At 52.4% G+C, this 21,296-nt stretch overlaps 1 protein-coding gene across 1 annotated transcript; it reads left to right on the top strand.

Moving 5' to 3' along the window:
- Positions 1-5,467: 5,467 nt before the first annotated feature.
- On the top strand, positions 5,468-20,638 carry DBH (dopamine beta-hydroxylase). The gene is made up of 12 exons (XM_027887202.1): positions 5,468-6,108; positions 8,360-8,506; positions 9,853-10,110; positions 11,510-11,686; positions 12,517-12,619; positions 13,814-13,980; positions 14,682-14,825; positions 14,937-14,975; positions 15,875-15,934; positions 16,606-16,733; positions 17,212-17,371; positions 19,813-20,638. Exons 1-12 carry the CDS (start codon positions 5,767-5,769, stop codon positions 19,945-19,947), a joined length of 1,860 nt encoding a protein of 619 aa, XP_027743003.1. The 5' UTR covers positions 5,468-5,766; the 3' UTR covers positions 19,948-20,638.
- Positions 20,639-21,296: the final 658 nt, after the last annotated feature.

Below are 21,296 nucleotides of genomic sequence, written 5' to 3'. Positions count from 1 at the left end.
AAGAAGAACTCTTCCCCGCCATTCTGGAGATGGGAGAGGACACTTCATGAGAATTAAGATGGTCCTGGAAGGTCAGGGGTGGCAGGTGATGGAAGAGGGCAGAGCAGGATGTCCTGTGTCTGAAGAGCAAAAACTGGGTTTGGTGTGTTTTTAAATGATAAAGCAGATCTTTCCTTACCGAATTTGGTATTCTCCACCACATGCCAGATGATGAAGCATGGAAATATGTCATCTTGGATGCACAGGGAGAACAACAGGACAGAAAACAAGTGGATGGATGGATGGATGGATGGATGGATGGATGGATGGATGGATGAATGGATGGATGGATGGATGGATGGATGGATGGATGGATGGATGGATGGATGGATGTGCCATGGTGAAGGGCACCTGGAAGACCAGGAATGAGCTGAGACAACCGTGGGCTGGGAGTGTCACCCCCAGGTGAGAATGGAAGGTGGTAGAAGGAAGGCACTGAGGTAGCACCTGCTGGATGAAGAGCCATCTCCATGGTAGGACTGGAGCAAGTTTCTCATGCCTCCCCTGAAGAACAAGGCTAGAGCAGAGTTGATCCTGCTTGGAGCATCTTTTGCAGGGATACGTGAATCTGTGTTACAATGCGTGGAGATGGTTATTGCAAAGCCACTTTATTTATGGTGTTTTTATTGGCAGGGGAGTGGGAGTGCAATACAATTTTAGCCACTCTGATGTCTCCATGTCCCTTGCAGCCCACCTCCATTCTAGAGCAGATTTTTCTTCACATTACATGATTCCTCAAACTGTACAGAGGGCTTTCTGCACCTGAAATGGTACAAAATTAGGATGGTCTTGCAGAGCAGGGTGAGGTGTGGGCAGCTCTGGAAGTACTGATGGCTCTATGTCTCCACCACCATCACCAGTCCTGGTCCCCACCAGCTGCAGGAAGCAGGATCTCTTTGCATACGGCAGGAATAGCATAGGACCAGGATTTGTGTGAGATTCAGCCACTTGAACTTGAACCTGAAGAACTGTTGCAGTAGTTCTGGATGCACATCACACTGTGAGCTGCAGGAGTCCAGATCTCAGGTGTGAGCAGGGGCAATAACAGCCCAGACAGCAGCATCTTTTTTTGATCATTTTGGAAAAGCCACGTTGAAGACTGAAGTGAATCTCCAGAGCTCCCAAGTCGGAGACCACCACTCGGTTATGCTCCACTTCTCCAAGCTCACACAAGTCTCTTCCACCTCCCACTGTCACTGTCCCCTGGATCACACCAACCCTTTATAAACACACCCAGAGAACGCTTTTGTCTCTTCCTGTCCTTTTCAGATATTTTGGGTATTTGTGGCAATCTCTCCTGTTTATATAACAAAGCCACAGCCCAGTGTTTGTGACACCATATCCATGGAAACCCTAATATAGCATGCACAGGCGACTAGATCTCATTAGGTGGCTCAGCTGCGGCAGCACTGGGGAGGGAGTTTCTCTGGGCTGCTCTGGTAAGAAGGGGCCTGGCTGCACACTAAGCCTTGAGCCCCTGGTGAGACAGCACCTCCCAAAGAAAAATGATGTTCTCCTATTGCTAATTCTGGCCTTTCTCTTGCTGTCCCACCACCAGCTCACCATGGCACAGCCCTGCCACCCACCTTTGGCTCTGCAGCAGGTCTGGACCAGGAAGAGAGGCAGAAGTGATGGAGATGCTCAGTCATGGCAGTCCTTGCCAGAGCAGGAGCAGCAGGATCGAGCTGTGAAGAGCAGCTGAGGTCCAGTTCTGTGTCTGATTCAAGTGCCAGTGGGGAGGTCCAACTGCATGGTTGGGCTAGGTCCCCTTTGGATGTGGTCCTCGTTGAGGATGAGGCAGAGGTTTTCTTACAAGGCATAAGCAAAAAGAAAATTTTGTCCTGAGGAAGGCAAAACAGGTTAGGAGAAAGCAAGAAGTTGGAACAAGCAGAGGCTTAACAAGTGGGATGTTACAGCTTTTGTTGTTCTTGTGCTGTAAGGCACAAACTCTCATGTAAAGAGGAGGAAATGGCTCTTCCCTCCCACTGCTGCTGGATCACAGTCTGCTCCAAGTGTCCTGTCCTGACTGTCACCGGCACATCTGTGGGTTAAACAGCAACTGCTGCTGCCACATGTGGAGGTTCCTGTGCAAAAACATGCAGCTCACTGTGGCCCAGCAAGACCCAGGTGACACAGAGACATTAAAACCACTTTAGAGAGCACAGCCACTCACCTGTGTCTCTGTTGGGCAACTGAACTCAGATTTGTGTCCCCACCACCTTCTTAGTGCATGACGAAGACAACAGTCAGTGGGCAGATCCCTGATCCTTCTGATTTGTTATGGGAAGAGGACTGAGCAAAGTGATCCCTTGAAAAGGATGATGAACAGTTCTCCCAGTTTTGGGATGTAAATGGAACATCTCATGTGGGCCATGGGCCTGGTCCCAACTCCATGGCTCTGGAATAAAGGGTGAGAGGTGGATCTGGCCAGAGAAATTGCAATACAACACCGATCAGGGCAGGGGGCCCTGGGACCCTGCCTGGTTGCCCATCCCCGTGAGCATCTTCCCTACTTGCCAGCTCCCTCTTCTCCCTTCTCACACCACGTTGGGTCCAGCCTGAGTCAGACACTGCCAAACCTCATCAGCACCGAGGCAAATTCGATCCCGGTCTGGCTGGCTGTGGGTGGGGGCTGTGGATGGCAGAGCCCCGGGGCATGGAGAGCTGCACTGGCCGCGTGGGAGCAGACAGCAAAGCTTCCCTTCCCTCCCTGCCCTTGCCCAAATTGAATTTCCATTTGTGTTAGCGAGGCAATGGATTATAGCTCCGAGGGGTGCTGCCTTGCTTCGGTCCCTAATTTGGCGCATCAATTGTGTTTAAACCTACTTACCTGTGAGGCAGCCTTTGTTCCAGGCAGGCAGCCCTCACTCCTGCCGACGGAGGCAGCTGCTTCCCCAGTTCCCTGCCATGAATGTCAGGCACTGCTGCTGCCAGGGCTCTGGAACCCACAGCTTATCTCCGGCTTTGCGTCCAGGGTCATTAGTGGCAGTGAAAGGAGGGTTTGGATGTGTGGCTCCGCAGAGGGACAGGGTCAGCAACACCTAGTGGGGAATTAAAGCTGCTGCTAGGGTTCATTCAGCATCCAGCCAGGGCCTGAGGGACTCAGCTGAGCACTGTCCATCAAAACCAGCCCTTCTGCGGGATTCACAGCACACTCCAGGTATTCCCTGGGTGTTACTGCACTCTTGGATCTTTTCTGCCAGGGGGTTTGGCAGGGTCTCTGCCTGGGGAGGGACGTGGGGTGTGCAGAGGGACACCTGAGTCTCGTCTCCAGCACAGGATGCTCCTGTGTTAGCACCAGCACAATTGTGATGGCACTGGCTCTGTCAAGAGCTCACAGGTGGGCAGAAAGCTGCTGCTGCTCTGCCTTCAAGAAAAGGGGCTGAACACCTTCCCCCCCCAGCACTGGGCCCATGGGAAGCTGCTCCATGTCAGCTCTGAGTGGTCAGAGATCCAGAAACAGGAAAGGAAAGTGGCATTTCTACATCTCATTGAAATCCTAAAATAAACACCTGAAGCAATGAATGGAAAGCTGGATCCTTGCTCCTCACCTGGATTTATGAGCCACGACGAGGGAGAAACTGAAGGGGAGAGAGGGAGATATATATTTTATTTTTTTTTCCCTCTTCAAATAAATTCTCACTGCTTATCTGCAAAGTTCAGCTGTTTTCAAGCTGACCTGCCCGTGTTATGCTGTGCCACTGCAAATTCCTTCTCTACAGGAAAGCTCAGGAGCTCCACTTGCACACGCCAGCAACCTGGGGTTTCATCTCTAATAGAGGGAGGCAGAACTCGTTAGCTGAGGACCCCCTCCTGCCCCCCAGTGAGGATCACTTGCCTTCCTGCCGTGCTGGCAGCTCAGCTTCTTCTCTTTACAATGAGGGAACAAAGCCAAGAGAGGTGGAGAAGTGGGTGAATCTGCTTGGAGGAGGTCAGGGATGGGGAAGGACAGAAATCTGTTCTCAGGAGCTTTCGTAACGCAGCCAGATGTCTGCCCAAGCACCAGGGTTGGAGGATGAAGGACATCCATCTGACGCCTTCAGTGCATCCAGGAATGAGCCCAGGAGCCTCAGGCAAAAGTGGGGGATGCTGCATCCTCCTCCAGGAAGGTGAGAGGAGCTGTGGAAGGATTGAGATGCAGATCCAGCTCCTTGGGCAGGAGTCTCAGGGCGCTGCAGGGGTTCCATTCACAGCTCCGGTGAATACGACCCCAGCCCCCAGAAATGCCATGGTGGGGGCCTTCCCAGGCATCCCCAGTGACCTCCTGCATGTCGTGCTATCCACACATGTGCTTTTGAGGCTGACACCAGCGGCAGTGGGAGGGCTGGGATGGGACTGGGCTGTGCCCTGGAGTCACTGGACTAGAGGGGTGTGGGATGGGACTGAGGGATGCTCGTCTGGGAGAGCAGATAGAGCTGAATCAGAGACCAAACCCTCTAACCAGCAGGTCACCCGACAAGGAGAGATGCCCCGGATCAATTGACGCATTCCTGAGTAATGGTTATGTCTTAGGACAGCAAAACCTCATCGAATTTAACGTGGAGATGCACACACTGATGATTCATTAAAACACCCGGGCGCTGAGCTGAATCTATTTCCTCTCATTACACAGGGCTGGGAAACGTGGATCTGCCCCTGTGACATTGCTGCAAGGACCAGGAGTGAAACCCAAGACCCAGAGGGGACTGGGGGGGACTCCGCATGGAAGGCATCCGAGAGCACCTCCTGTCACGTGAGCTGGCATTAATAAAACAAGACCACAGACTCGGAGACTAAAGCAATGTGTGTGTGTGTGTATCAAAGAGCTTGAGGCAGTTCATTATAATTCCAATTAACGTAGAAAAGTTAATAACCGAAAGAGAATACATCAGACTTTAAACGAATGAGAAGGGGGAGGGGGAGAGAGACAAGAGGTGTCTTTAAACTGGAGCCGAAGTCCCAGAGCCAAAAAAGCAAAGAAATAGCAAATATTTATCACATCCAATGGTTCGGGGAGGTAGGAGCTTTGATGGGAGCCAAACTGGGGCGGGAGAGGAGCTGGGCTTTGCATGGGAATCCTTATTTTTTTGGATGCTGTGCTGGGGTTTGGAAGGGCCAGAAATTATTCACAGAAAGGCAAAAAAGGAGAGGAGAGGGGGAGAGGAGAGATAAGAGACAAGAGAAGAGAGGGTAGAGGAGAAAAGAGATCTCATTTCTGGTTGTATGGGAGAAATCAGCATTTTCTCTGGTATTTAGCCTTGCAGGGAAAATATTTCAAACACTGTCAATGTTACCTAATGCCTGGGAGCCCAGGCAAAGCCCTGCTTGTAATCAGGGCTCCTTTGTGCTAATATTCTGGTCACCTTTGGGGTGATCCCAGGTTGGGGTATATGGGGACCCAGGCCAGAAGCACCACGAGCAAGGTAGAGCATGTCTATGCAGGGCTCAGTAAGAGCAGCCTGTGAGGCAACAGCCCTTTCCAGTCACTAAGGAAGATTTAAGAGTGAATCACATCAGCCCAGTCGAATTCAATTGCTATTGATAATGTCCATGTGCAATTAGAGCCAATTAAGGGGAGGCAGCGAATGACAAAAGCCAGAAGGTGGGGTGGGGTGTGTGGGGGGGTCAATACAAACTGTCCAATTTCCCAACAACTAAATTCAATTAAAGAGTATCACTTACCCGGCTTGCCCAGGAGGGCCAGCACATAAATGGGCCGGGGCAGGCAGCAGGTGCTGTCTGGGTAGCATGCAGAATTCCAGGAGCAAGCCCTGCTCCTGCCCCAGCTTCAAGCTGCGGGAAGTGGCATCCATGTACTTCACCATGATCGCCGTGTTCCTGGTCATCTTGATGGTGGCTCTGCAGGGCTCGGCGCCCCACGGGAGCGATTTCCCCTACAAGGTGCCCCTCGACCCCCAGGGGCTGCTGGAGCTCTCCTGGAATGTCAGCTACCCCGAGCAAGCCGTGAATTTCCAGCTCCTCATCAGGGACCTGCAGTTCGGGCTCCTTTTCGGGATGTCGGACAGGGGCGAGTTTGAGAACGCGGACCTGGCCGTGCTCTGGAGCGACGGGCGCAATTCCTACTTTGGGGTGAGTCACTTGCATGTTTGCAGGGGTGCTTATGGAGTTCCCTCCCTGCAGGTGAATCTGGTTTGAAAGAGTAGGACTGGCCCAGGGCACAGAGCACATTGAACCGGTCCCACTGCTCAGGGGAAAGGGATCCAGAAGATCTTGGAGGGGTCTAACCCAGGGGAACCCGCGAATCAGGTGCACACGATGGGTTTGGTGTAGGAATTGAACCCAAAGAGAAAAGAATAAATACAGCAGCACATCAGCAAGGCTGGGTGGAACCAGAACCAGGATGTCTCTGCTGTGTTTAGCCGCAAAGAGCTCCAACAGGGGGTTGTACTGACCAGTTCACATTCACGCACACACACAGGATGCATCAACACCTCGGTTTGCTTCTGTGATGCCATCAGTCACATTAAAAATTAACCACAGCTCCCGTTAATGGCTTTGAGACAGGGCAAAAGTCACCAGCCAGAGAGGCTGCTCCCGCCAGCACCAAGAACCTGGCTGCGAGCTGCCTCCGACACTACCGCCAGGATCAACAGGACAACGGGGCAACCTGGGGGGGCTGTCAGAAATTAGACATGCAAATGTATTTGGATGATAAGTGAACACCTCGTGGTAGCAAATGCGGAGGAGAAACTAGTTTCTAATGGTGCTGTTTGATATTGCTGCTGCAAATCTCCACCCCCTCCTGACACACTCTGTTTGTCCGGGTCCTTGTTTGGGTTGTCTTTCCACCCCTGGGCTCTCCAGTCCTGTCCCTAGACCACCACGTTCAGCTTATTGCCCTTGCACTTGGCTGCAGAAAGCAATTCACATTTTTCCCCCGTGTGAGGCTTTCCAGCGAGTTAAATTTTTACCTCTCTGCTTACTTCAAATTAACCATAAAATACGTCCTTTCGCAATCAGCCGCAATGTGATCTGCAGTGTAATGAAAGCATGAAAAGAGGGGCTTATTATCTGCACTGTTCTCCTGCTAATTACCAGCCATTCAGGATCTGTGGTGGCCCGAATGCTACAGTATCTCACAGCATCATTTTAAGAAAACATAAAGGATCATTTCTAATCTTGCCTCCGTGTGCTCACCGAAAAGACAAACAGCACTGAATGAAACACCCGGCAGCATTAAGGTTTTCTCTTTCGCTTGGTGCTGAACAGCATCCTGCATGGAGATTGCAATAAATCTCTCCAGTCCTGGTTTTCTCTCTCCCAGCAGCCTTTCTTCTGGATAAGTATGTCAGCTGTTAAAAAGATCCAAATTTGCTTAACCCCCCATGTACTACAAGATTAATTTGCACACCATATTCCTATGAAAGCAAATGTCATGCAAGCTCCATGTAGCTGATTTTACTCTCCCCCTCTAAGGACAATATGTTCTCAAAATATGACTCTATAGTTCTGGCTGAAATTATGCCAAGTTGCTTTATTCTTTTTCTTCTGTTTTTTTTTCCCCCAAAATAAGAGAGCTGATGTCACTTATATATGTATAGCGAGGTACTTCTTGGGTGCCTTTTCTCACTAAATAAAATATGTATCAATGATAGAAACAAAAGATCAAGGCAACAACCCTGTTCAATTCCAAATTATTGCAGGATTTTATACTCCAAACCTTCAAATCCTGAAGCACAGGAGTAACCTACTGCTTTGCTTCTCAGGATGGCTCTGTCGCCATCCTCAACAATGAGCAGTTTTTGAGAGGTCATCCTGGGCTTCCAGAACAACCTGACCACAACAAATAAGGATTTTGAAGAGGGGTAGTAATTTCTGGGGCTTACATTACAGCCCAGCAGAGGTCTGATCTTAAATTGAGAGCAGCTGGCTTGTGGAAAGGGTTTTGGAGAGCACATCACGCCCCTCTAGAAGGTCCCCCCTGGACAAATACACCCAAAACACAGCACAGACTGATCAGACTGATGCAACATTTTCATATGTCCCTGCAGGCTTTCTTCCCCCCGCCCATCCTTTTCACATCTCAACCCTTAAAGGTCTTTCTGCAGACTATTAGTGCTGGGTCAGGTATTTCACAGGTCTGCCTGTGCTGAGCACCAAGAGCCTCGTGGCAGAGGCTGTTCTGGCACCGCTGTGCCTGTGGGCTGCTGGAGGTGGGCATGGAGCAACCAAAAACCAGACCATCTCCACCCCCCCCACCCCCCCCCAATCTCTGGGAATGCAGCAGGTGAACCACCTGGAGGACCAGAAACAGGACCTCAGGACCTGTGGCAGCTCTGGAGGTGCCTCTGGGCTGAGCAGGGTGCTCTTTCTCTCACAGGATGCCTGGAGCGATGCCAAGGGGCAGCTCCACATGGACTCGCAGCAGGACTACCAGCTCCTGGGGGCTCAGAGGGAACCCGAGGGGCTCTACCTCCTCTTCAGAAGAGCCTTCAGCACCTGTGACCCCAAGGACTACCTTATAGAGGTATACAGCACCACCCTCACCCCTCTGTGCCACTGTGGCACCCCTCAGCCCTGGGGCACGGCTCCAAACCCCCAACCTGTGTGGTTATATCTGGTTTTGGAGGCAGCATCAGGTGTTTGTGCTGCCTAAGGCAGAAAGGAAGCGAGCTACAGCTGTCAGTCCTGGGACATGAGTAATGTTTGGCACCATCTATTTATGACCCCTTATAAACCTCTATAAAAGTGTAGATTTTAGCTCATTTGCATCATCAGCTCCTGTTAAGCATGTGTTAGGTCTATATAAATACCTCCTGCATCACTCTGGTCTGCCGTCTGGAGCCAACTGTTGGGAGTGTTACGAAGAAGGGTTGGTGTATCAACAGGAGGCAAAGAGGAGGGTTGTGGCAGGAGCTGGAACAAAGGGACAGCAAATAGAGACACTGTGCTGTGCTTGTATGTGGCTTGCTGACGTTTCTCTGGGTCTGCATTGACCACTGCCCTGTGAGATGGGACTGGGGGGGAAACGTTCCCAATGGGGATGTCAAACAGCTTCAGAGTCTCAGCCATGGACCCCAGGTGCAGGCAGGAATTGGTGCAAGGCTCATCTCAGATGAAAGCCTTTGTGGGCAGGATATTTTAGAGCCAACGTGGGCACAGAGTGTCCTTGAGTTTTTGTTGCTGGTTTTTCAAAAGCTTGTCTTGTGGTGAGAAACATCTACCGTCTGCCAAAACACTGAGAGCCCTGGAGGAAAAAATCTGTGTGTGAACAAGGAAAAGACTTGCAGGTCTTTATTCTCTGATCCTTTAAGAACAGATTATTCTCTTTTCCCTTTCTTCCTTATCTCCTGTCCAGAGCTCTCCGTGTTCAGCAGCACCTTTCTTCCTTGCAGTAGACTTTGAGCAGAGCTTCTTGTGGCACCTTCCCCCTCAACAGAAGCTGGGAGAAAAGGGAGGATTTCAGGGAGAAGTTTTGTGTCTGCTGTTACTGCCCAGGCCACTTACTGGGGCTGGGCTGCAGGGTGGGATGAGCCCTGCACTGATGTGGTTGTCCCAGCCTTGAGCTCATGAGAGAGGAGGGGCTCTGAAGCAAAAGGGACAGTATGTTAAGCCTTATGGAATTTCAGACTCTCCCACCTGGCAGAGAACCCTCTGTGATCACCTCAGCCAAAGAAATGCCTCAGGTCTATAATATTCCTGGGACAGCACAGCAGAGGGAACTACTGGTACGCTCAGGGTGGCATCCCACCTGGGAATGGGGCAAGAGATCCATTCCTGGGTTCATGCCACCAATACTGGTGCCAATAGTCCATGCAGCTCATGTTTCTACATGGTAAAAAAACTGCCTGATATACTGTGCTCTTGCTTCAGGATGGCACTGTGCACCTCATCTATGGGATCCTGGAGAAACCAGTGCATTCCCTCCAAGCCATCAACATATCTGCCATCCACGGGGGACTGCAGAGGGTGCAGCTGCTGAAGCCCAACATCACCATCCCTGAACTGCCCAGTAACGTGAAGACCATGGAGATAAGAGCCCCAGACGTTGTCATTCCTAGCCAAGAGACAACCTACTGGTGTTACATGGTAGAGCTGCCAAAAAACTTCCCCAAACATCACATTATCATGGTAAGAAGTAGGAGGAGAGGCTGCCTTCCCCAGGGCAGATCAGCAATCATGTTTTCATTCAGTCATCCTGCAAAGTCCACCCCTTCCTTCCCTGTCACAGGGAGGCTTTCAGACCCATACATCTTCCCAGACATGGGCCCAAAACATCTCCCAGAGCCATCCCACCAGCCAGTAGCATCCTAATCTCTCTTAACCCAAAATCAGAAGTTTCTCAGCAGGAAGGGGCCAGTCGATGTCTTTCTACCTGGCACATCCAGCAGGTACCAGGGCAGGCTCAGAGATGACTCCCTGCAGAAGGCAGAGCTGTGGCCATCAAGGACAGACCCGCAGCAGGATTATGGCACACAGTGAGCCATGAGGAATATATAAACATGCTTATGGAAAAGGGCTGGCAAGAGCAGGGCATACTCCAAAAAAAGAGGGTTACAGACATAAATGCAACTTGTGTGCCTTGCCCAGGCGTGTGGCAGGTGCTTGGGTCACCTCCCTCAAAGGAAAGGCAGAAACCTGCTGGCAGCCTAGTGCAAGGAAAGGATGAGCCACTGGGAGAGCATCGCCCTGGCAGCTGTGGAGGTGGCTTGGCAGGTGAGCTGGCACAACCAGAGTCAAAACCACACAGTGGAGAGAGGGAAAACCTGAAGCAAGGGCTGAAGCAAGTGCTCGGTGATTTATAGGGGAGAGACGGTGCTGCAAAGGAAAGCTCAGAAGGAGGATTTTCTCTCTAACAGATGGTGTGAAGTGAATCATCTGTGTGTAAGTAAAAAGCCTGTAACTCCTGATACCTTCCCGCTGCTGCAGATCACTTCTACAGCTGGCACTTTTAGCCAGAACCGTTCCTCAGACTGGTTTTAATCACTCTTTCTACCCCAAATTTACCCCTTGCCATGCCCCAAGCAGCTGTCAGATAGAAACAAAACCCAATAGCTTCAGTTAGAGCTACCACGAGGGGGCCAGGACTCTTTTTAGGAAAAAGGGTCACCTCAGCCCTGCAAGACTGGTAAAGGACTCAGTCATCACAAAGCAGACCAAGATCTCCTGCTGATCAGGTGCTCCTGTTACTGGAGAAAGGCTGAGATGTTTCTACATGTGTTCTGGTGGGCTCTGGGTTGGTCCCAAGGCCAACCAAGAGACTAAACGTTTCCACAACTACCCTGAGCGCTCTCCTTGGGTGCTAGTTCCAACTTAACTTCCTCTTGCTAGCCAAAATATAAAGTAAAAGCTCTTGGTGCTTCGTGCCTCACTCCCAGAGCAACCTTCCCTCCCCACCACGGGGTAGAAACTGTCTCCCCTTCAGTAGCAGGCGCCAGACATACCTGTCTTGGCTCCTCTTGGAGCCTGGACGATGCCAGCCTCAGGGATGGACTCTCAGTGCGTCCTCCTTCTGGGATCTGCTTTGCAGTACGAGCCAGTGGTCACGGCGGGCAACGAGGCTCTTGTCCACCACATGGAAGTCTTCCAGTGCACGGCCGAGTTCGACACCTTGCCCCGCTACAACGGGCCCTGCAACTCCAAGATGAAGCCAGAGCGGCTCGACCACTGCAGGCATGTGCTGGCAGCCTGGGCCATGGGAGCACAGGTGGGTGCAAGGGTGGAAACCGTCCTGTTGCCTCCCAACACTTCCCAGTCTCCTCTCGGGGTTGCCCCATGTGAGTTGTTCCCACCCCATTCTCCGTTGGGGTTTGGGTCCAGCCCCATCTGACCTCCCTAAGCTCCCTCTGGGTGCATCTGAGTTCCTGCCTCTCCCCAGCTCACTTCCTTGGTGCCATAAATCTGGATCCCAGGTGCAATCCAGTCCGGGTTTCTCCCCATTTCATATCCCAGCCCTGATCCAGTCCAGGTTTCCCCTTGTTCCTGATTTTGAGTGTAATCCAGTCCATGTTTCCCCCTATTCTGGTTCACAGGTGTGATCCAGTCTGGGTTTTCCCCATTCTGTATTCTGGCCCTGAGCCAGCCCGGATTTCCCCCCATTCCATATTCTCACCTCATCCAATCTGGTCTTTCCCCCACCCTGTATCCCACCTGTGATATAGTCCATGTTGTCCACCATTCCAGAGGGGCACTGGAAGAGGCTCCCCAGGGCAGTGGTCACGGAGTTCAAGGATCCTTTGGACAACACCCTCATGCACATGGTGGGATTTCTGGGGTTATACTGCCCAGGAGTTGGCAATGATGATCCTTCCAACTCAGGACATTCTGCTGGGGGGTTATGTCACTGCACGTACCTGTGGCACGGGAGAAGCCTTTGGAAACAAGACCATCTCATGAAGCACAACCAAGAGCTCAAATCATGCCCCTCAGCCCACAGTGAGGGTCAGGATTATGGCCAGACATTTCCCTTTGGCTTTTCAGCCTTGTCCCTAGGAAAGCCACCCCAGTGCTCCGCTAACACCCTCCCTCTGCTTACAGGCTTTCTACTACCCTGAAGAGGCAGGTGTTGCCTTCGGTGGCCCAAACTCCTCCAGATATTTGCGCCTCGAGATCCATTACCACAATCCCCTGGTGTTCAAAGGTGAGGGGATGTGAGCAATGCCTGCTGCCTCCCCAGTAAGGGGAGAGCTGGGGAGGAGAGCTGGGGAGATTCCAGGGAAGGCCTGACATCCTGTTGGGGAGGGCTCTGGACAAAATCATAGCCCCGCTGTCAGCTATCTGGAGACCTGATGGTCCAGATCTGTCCTAGCAGGAAGAATACATTAAATTCCCACCATGGTGCCTCTTTTCTGGTCTCAGCAAAGTCATCTTTGCTGAAGGCTGGACCTGTGCAAGCCCAGAGGTGGAGAAGGATGCTCAGGAAAGGAACCTCTCTGAGCCTGCAGGCAGAAAACTGCCCCTACAGAGTTCCTGCAGGGATGTGATCCAAGGCAGCACCAGTATTTAGCTGGGCTGTCTCTGGGTGTCCCTCTAATTTCCTTGCAAGGTAGTGGTGGTGAATCTCAGAGCAAGAGAGACAGCGGTGCCAAGTCACCAGCGAGGAGGCAGCAGCAGCCTGGCTGGGGATGGGGGGATGTGGATGTTGTTTTACTGTACTCCTGCTTCGATAACATTGTCAGGAGACACATTGAAAAAAAAAAAAAAGGTTCCAAACAGCCCAGTTTCTTCATTAACATAAAAACAAGTAGCTTCTTGACTACCCAAGTGTATTTTTAGGAGACCAGAGCATATGCACTGTAGATCAGTCATAGCACATTGGGCAACTCGAGAAGAAACACGTCTATAAATACAGAGCTCATGTCTTTCATAATTTATCTGCTTTTGCATGTTAACCAATAGTGTCTCCCCCGTTATTCTTATCCCTGAGTGGGCTCAAGCCTGGAGATAGGGGATTCAAAGCTGGCCCGAACCCCTCCTGACCTACTGACCCTGCTCTTTCCCTTTGCTTTCGTGGCCTTAGACTTCTGGATGTATCAGCTAAAGAAGAGGCAATGAGCCATATTTCTAAGGGACTTCTCCAAAGCATCCCATGCTCTGTGTCCTTCTGCTTTGGGCTCTCCAAAGGCACCCCTTATTTCACTCTCCTGGGAGCAATTCAGCCTTAGGTCCATGCCCTCTCTAGGGGAGCAGGCTCGTCTGGGCGCACTCAGCATGAAAATGCCTGGGATTTAAAGCAAGAACCACGCACGGGTTTAGAAAGCGAGAGGCTGGCGATGCAGGGCAGTTTATCACACCTGACCTTGTCCCTGAAGTGACTCATCCTCTCGCCCGCCAGGTCGCCGTGACTCCTCAGGGATCCGACTGTACTACACGGCCAAACTGCGGGACCACGACGCCGGGATCATGGAGCTGGGCTTGGTCTACACGCCCGTCATGGCCATTCCCCCTGGTGAGGACGCCTTTGTCCTCACGGGCTATTGCACCGACAAATGCACCCAGCTGGTGAGTGCCCGGCCTCTCCACCCCGGCTTCACCCCGGAGAACAAAGTTTACACACGGCTTTCCCCAGGCCCCAGGCAGAACTGTACTCCAGGCTCCCGGTTCCCAGTTTTGAACTTACCGTGAGGTTGCGCTGAAAAGAAAAAAAAAAAAATCTGCTGTGTACAACAAACAGAGAGCAGCTGGTTGGGACGCGCTGAATCCCCCTCGAAGCAGCTCTCCTGGGGAGCCATCTGCTCCAGCTCCCGGGGGTACCATTCCCATAAAACTTACTGCCGAGCTGGCTGTGTCCCAGTGGTGCTTCCCTCCATGGGGAAGAGAAAATTGGCTTCTGCATCCAAGGAACTTGCCAAGAGCTCTCTCAGAGATGGTTCCGAAATGCCCACCTTGCTCTCAGGGATATTTTAGTAGACATTTTTGTCGGGCCTACCCAAAAGGAATAATTTGTACCTCCACTAACAAGTGCAGGGAAGCAAGCAGCATCCGGCTCAGCTGCTCCTGCTGACCCAGAGAGCTGGTTTGGCAGTGGACTGAGAGTCTGTTCCTCTGCCAGGAGCTCCCTGACAACCTGCTCCGAGGGGACAGTGATCCCCTAAACTCCTGTGTGAGAGCCAGGACAGGGGCAGCTGGTTCCCAGCACACAGCAGGGGATGTATGGGAGGGGAGAGGGATGGGGTCAACACCTTGAGCCGTCCTTCCCCCAGGCTCTGCCCGCTGCCGGCATCCGCATCTTCGCCTCCCAGCTGCACACTCACCTGGCAGGAAGAAAAGTGGTGACAGTGCTGTCCCGGGACGGGAGAGAGCGGCAGGTTGTGAACTCCGATGGGCACTACAGCCCTCACTTCCAGGTACAGGGGTCTGCAGGGGCAGTGGGGTCCCGGCTGGGTGTCACCCGTGGGGTTGCCCTGGGCGCAGTGCCACGGAGCTGCTCTGATGTGACCCCTTTCCTTCCCTCCCAGGAGATCCGCATGCTGAAGGAGGTGGTTGCAGTCTTTCCAGTGAGTTGCTCCAGAAACCGTGGCAGCTTCCAAACAGCACACCCTGACCCCATGACCTTGAGCCCCCCTGCCTCCTTCCATCACCCCAACCTTGAGCCTCCCTGCCTCCTTCCATCACCCCAACCTTGAGTCCCCCTGCCTCCTTCCATCACCCCATCCCCTCTGGGGACGTCCCTGTGGGCTGCAGGAGGACAGTGCCGTCCCTGGGTCATGTCTGCCACCCTCACGCCTTGGGGATGTCGGGGCCCATCTCATATGGCACAAAACTGGTGTGTGGGCAGCAAGGAGCTGAATTAAGCACCTAATTTAGCTGAACTTCGTCTACCAGAGGGAGGCTCCTCAGGGGGTGAGGACGAACCACAGTGGTGCCCCCTCTCCTCTCTGGGCAGAAGGAGAGGAAGAGATTCAGCATCAGTGGTGGGAGTGTGTGGTAAAACAGAGGTGGGAAGTGCCCTGGGGCCTTTTGGGTGAGGAAGAACCTGGCTGCAAAGTGGAGGACACCTGTGGGACCTGCCTTGCCCCACGAGGCTGCCCAAAATACTGAGCACTCATTGAGACCCCACCCACATCTGTGCCGGGACACCACGGCCCCCAGCACTGACTGTGACGGGGAGGCTGTTGTGCCGTCAAGTCGGGTACAGATTTGGCACTTCAAACTGTTGCCTAAGTGCATTTTTTTTTAAGGTATTTCAGCCCTGCAGAAATTCTTAAAAAGCGAGGAAAGCAGGAAACACCATCCCTGTGATACAGCCCTAGGGAATCTCCACAGGGAATGCAAGTTTAGCAAGCGCTCCTGTGGCATTGCTGATGGGGAAACAGCTACTGATATGGGGAGCAGAGATCTACTGTGTTGTACACTCCCCAAATCCCTTAATTTGCCTGTATTTGAACCTCCCCAGGGCGATGAACTTATCACCACCTGCACATACAACACGCAGAACCGGAGCCAAGTCACTGTGGTGAGTGCAAGGGCAGCTCACCTGCCTTGTGTGGGGCTCAGGTGTGTCGGTACCCCAGGGCTGGGGGCACCCACAGAGTGGGCTCCTGCATGAACCCAGGCTGAATCACAGCCAGAAAACAGAGGGAGTGTGGGAAGAAGGGAACTCACAAGGCTCTGCTGCCTGCAGCGGGGATGGCAAGGTGCTAATTGTGAAGTAGCATGTGTCACTCTAATTCCCATCACAAACTGTTCCACCAGGAATTAATTGTAATTAAAGAGAAGTGGCATTTTTTGACAGTGCATGTTATTTTCTTACATAGGCAGGGAAAAAAAAAAAAAAGAAGAGCCTGCCAGAGGTACCATCAACAGGGACAAAGCTAAATATAGCAGAGGGATTATAGGAAATCTGCATTTTAATGTAAACCACACTGTCTAGCCTGAAAGTCTGTCCTTGCACAAAGGGCAGTTGGGCAAAGTGCTGTCCATCCCATGCACCTGAAGGGGTGTGTATATCTATATTTATGTATCTATTTACCCAGATATACAGATGTACAGATTATAGCTTTAGATATATGTGAGTTTACACACAGAGGTGTGAGCTTTGTGTCTCCCTGCCCTCCCTGCTGGCTGTGCAACCCCAGCAGGGCACAGCCAGACCCCACTGCCATCACCTTTGTGTCTGTGCTGCAGGGAGGGTTTAGCATCCTGGAAGAGATGTGTGTGAACTACGTGCACTACTACCCCCAGACGCAGCTGGAGCTGTGCAAAAGCGCTGTGGATCCAGGATACCTGCACCGATACTTCAACCTCGTGAACAGGTACGGAGCCCCTGCACGGTGGGGCTGAGGGGAGAGGGATCAGTGCAAAACTCTGTGGTGGTAACACTAGAAAAAAAGCCAAACCCAGGGTTTTAAGGGTGATTGTGGGGTGAGAACCTCTGGGAAGGGAGAGCAGTCCCGGGAAAGGACTTCACAGAAAGAGTCAGAGCATGACCATGTGCTTAAGTGCAGAATGTTCCTTATAACCCAAGGCAGACACCGAGCATCCCTGCCAGAGAAGCTGCAGCCCATCCACCCAGAATGAGAGGGGGAGATGCTGACCTTGCACAGGGTGTCCTACCCACAGGCGGTCAGCTGGCCCCAAATCCTTCCCTGCAGGTGCCCACTGCTCTAGGCGCTCCCTGTGCCCAGCACTCACTTCGGAGCCATTCCAGGTCAAGCTTTGGGCAGGCAGGAATTAGTCACGTCCAGGAGGACAGCACTGCCGTGTTTCAGTGTGGCGTTTCTCCTGCCCCAGGTTTAACGACGAGGAGGTCTGCACGTGCCCTCAGGTCTCTGTCCCACAGCAGTTCGACTCTGTCCCTTGGAACACGTTCAACAGAGATGTGCTAAAATCCCTCTACGGCTTCGCTCCGATCTCCATGCACTGCAACAAATCCTCCGCCGTCCGGTTCCCGGTACGTAGAGCTTCACTCCCAGGGCTTCCCAACAAAACTCCCAGCTGTAGGTAAAGAGCAGCTTGGCAGAGCTGTGGGAAGGTCTGTGCCAAGCACGTGGGTCAGGTGTCCAGTGCTCAGGACGCATCTAAACACCCAGGGGGGCTCAGGGCAGGGAGCTGGAGCTGCCAGGACACAGAGCCCAGTCCCGGTGCTTAAACAATCTGTCCAGAGCCCACCATGGATGATCCCAGCCAGACTCAATTAGGAGGTGCATTTGCATAAAGTGATTTGGAGGCTGCTTTTGCTGAGCGTTGAAGAAGGGCCGGCTCCAGATCCAAGGAGAAACGTGAGGTGGTTTTTAGGATTTTGGCAAATCACGTCAGGTCCCAGCAGAGCGAGCTCATTAAGCGCAGCATCTGTGCAGCCTCCGAACGCGGCGATCTAGCAAAACGTGAAGGATAAAGGACTGTGAGATCCTTAAAGGAAAAACAGGCCCAGTGATGAGGGACATAACGATGATGGCAATGAAGATTTAAAACCCCTCATGGCCTCATCTCCCAGTGCCATTTATCAGTGTAATAAACTTAGATGATAGCCTATTCCTGGATCCAGGGATATCCACTGCAGCACAGGAGGATGCCAAGCTGACTGCAGGGATGACCATCAGCTTTCTGCCCCAGTAAACTCCCTTCAACAAAGTCCACTCTGGAGTGGGCAGAAACCTTTCCAGTTTCCTGGAGCTGAAAACCCAGCACCTCTCAGCTGTGCAGAAGACAGAAGTGCAGAACAGTGGTGCAGAAGTTTTGTGCAGCAGGGGAATTATGAATTAAACCTCTTCATTACAGTTCAGACAACTCTCTTGATTTCAGAGAGGTCTGGGGGGCTTCTGGGAATGGACTCGAGCAGAGCCAATGCTGGCACGAAGTGAGTCACGGGCACCACAGCGAGGGTGAAGGAACTGAGCTGCCTCCCTGCTCTGCTGGTGCTTCAGAGCGAGCCCAACCTTGAGACATCTCATTTATTCCATACTGTTTCTGCCAAGAGAAAAGCACCAGTTTCTAATTAAGCCCATGTTTTTGCAGTTCAGTGATCCCAAATCTGATGATTTCTGGAAGGAACTGAGTGCTGTTAATTACCGCGCAAAATCTCAAGGTACCACTTGTGAGAGGCAGCAGGGATGATGCCATCCCCAAGTCCCCTGCACCCTCAAGGGCTCACAGTAAACTCCCTTTATTCAGATTTCCACTTGAAAGCACTGAAAACAACAAGTATCAAGACACTCCAAGTGTCTTTGATCCATCTGAAAAGCAGGCACAGGGTTTGGGATGTATCAGCAGGGCAGATGCCGCAGCAGATGGGCTCAGGACTGGAGCCGAGCCCTGGAGCAGGCGCACCCTAAACATCCTTAACTGCTCCCCTAAGCCAGGAGGGTACAAGAAAATAGTTGTTTCTCCAGCTGGTGCTCCCCTGCAATGCTGTCCCCTCTCTGGTCGCTCCCCATGAGCTTTGGAAAGCTCCCTCCATCCCACTCCATCTTTCCCCGGGGTTTTCCTGGTGCTGGTGCAGGTTCTGGCCTGTTTCGCTTGACATACCACAAGAAATTTCAGCTGAAAACATAAATTCAACTTTCATCTTGCTGATGACTCACAGCTCTACCTCTGCTCTCCAGACCTCCCTCCTCCTGCTCACGCTGCGGCTCAGCCTCTCGCTGACATTTCCGCATGAGCACGCAGCCAGCAGCCAAACTGCAGCATCACCAAACCGGAGCTGAGCCCCGCTTTGCCCTCACAGCCCCTGCCCACATCTCCACTGGCCACTAACCCAGGCCAACACGTCTCATCTGAGTTAGATCCTGCTCGGCGGGCTCAGCCCTCGGCGCTGCCTGGACCTGGCAGATTGCTCTTTGCAGGGAACATCCCCGAGACAAGGTGTCTCCTCACATGCACAGAGCTGGAGGTTTTGTCCTGGCCGTGGTCACCCTGAGCCCTGATGGCTGTGACAGCCCTTCCCCAGCTCTGTCACACGGCACCTCATCCAGGCTGCTGCATCCCTCCTGCTCTGCAGCAGCTGCACAGGAATGTCCATGCTGGAATGCTGCAAATTCCTGCCAATTTTTGGTGGAGAGTGTTTTTTAGAGCATGGTGGTGACTGTGGGACTCCCTGGTTTGAGTTGCCTCCATCTGATTTGGTGGGTAGCACTTTTTGGGGTGGAAACATCCTAATTGTGGTGAGTTTGTGAAACGTGGTGCACTGCAGACGTCTGTGCCGCTAAGAGGATGTGTAGGTGCTTCTGTAAAATGAAGAATTAGTAATATGAATAATTAGTAGCATCTCATAAGAAAACATCCTGATTTTGGCTGAAAACACTTCAAATATTAAAGCTCATTGGAGAGATGGGGAGAAACACCCAGTCTCCAAGTACCTGAGGCTTGGTCTCATGGTGCCAAACTCTCTTGCAGGGCGAGTGGGAGAAGCAGCCGCTCCCCACCATCACCGAGAGGTTGCGGGAGCCTGTGCCCCACTGCCCGTCTGCCCCGGGGCCTCAGCCTGCTGCCCCCATCCCCCTCAACCTGGGCCAGCTCAGGAGGGACTGACATGATGCCTGTTCCTTCCATCACGACGGGAAGTGCCTTCGGGCAGGAGCATCCATGGGGAACATCCCGTCGCTGTCCAGGCATCCTGCCCACACAGCGATGCCAACTGGTGCCCGGGCCCCTGCAGGGGGGTTCGGGCTCATGAGCTAGAGTTCAGAAAGTACCCTGGAGATGGAAAGTGCTATATTTAGTGTGTTATTAGCAATCCTGGCTCTGAGTAATGCTGCTTTCCACCCCCAGAATAAGACTGTGGAGGTTTGCTATTGTGCTAAACCCAGCGTGGCCCCAGGGAGTGGGGGGAGAACCTTGTTTTCCCACAGGGAAATTGAGGCAAGGACATGTGTGGGAGCAGCATACAAGCCCTTCAGTGCCCTGTGGTCCCTTTTAGCTCAGGATGGCTCCACAGGTGCTCTCCCACCCTGCCAGCCATGGTGGGGATGGAGGGAAGGAGGGAGGGATGCCACGATGCCCACCTGACACTCACCTCCCCTCTACAAGGACTGCAGCTGCCCACCGTGCTCCTTCCCCCACTCCCCCATGCTGGGGGTTATTCCTCTCGATGCCACCAGATGCCAAAGGCTGGGAACAAATGATACCTCTGGGAAAGGGTTTAGAAAGGGGGAGGGATGGGGTGGGGAGGCATGGGGAGGGGAATGACAAATCTTTTGTCAGGAAAAAATTACTCCATTAAATATCTCAATGTAAAATAAATTGCTTTTTGCTGTCGAGCTCCAAGGGGAGAATGCTCAGGAGGAGCAAAGGAAAGACTGGAGGTGATGCAGGAGAGATCATGTCCATCCCAGCTGAGTGCCTGCCCTTGCTGCCCCGGGACAGGTGGGATCCAGCCCAAGTGGCCCCCAAAATTCATCCTCCCACCTTGAGTGTAAGGGAAAGCTCAGGACAGAGCACTGCATGTCAGAAAGGTCTTTTTAAAGCAAAATGTGATCTTCCATGCACAGAGTGGATCCCTGGCTTGGCAGGGAGGCAGCACGCTCCTTCCCCCGGGACAGGACTGTGGCCACCCCCTCCTCTGCCCTCCGCCTGCCAGAGGGAGGGCAATCGCCTCCTATTCAAGGGAAAAATTCCTCTCAATCTTGTTTTTTAATGTTTTCAGTAAAACCAAAGCAATTTCAGAGTTCACGCTCTTGCCCGTAGCGCTTGCGGCACGAGGTTAAGGAATTGAAATCAGCTCTAAAGAGGGTATGAACCAAGCAAACCTAGTCAAGGGAAAGAAAAGGGGAGAGCGTGGAGTGAGATTATTTCTTCAGGCGGGTGAAACCTTCAGCAGAGATCAGGCCCTCGCTGTGCCAGGCAAGGGGAGCAGAGCAAGGGATAATTGTGGGGACAGG

This window comes from Empidonax traillii, unplaced genomic scaffold (genome assembly GCF_003031625.1).
Source record: "Empidonax traillii isolate 1590-97213 ecotype Southwest subspecies unplaced genomic scaffold, ASM303162v1 scaffold204:size1584377, whole genome shotgun sequence".
Classification (NCBI taxonomy): domain Eukaryota; kingdom Metazoa; phylum Chordata; class Aves; order Passeriformes; family Tyrannidae; genus Empidonax; species Empidonax traillii.
This window is presented reverse-complemented; position numbering and strand designations above follow the sequence as displayed.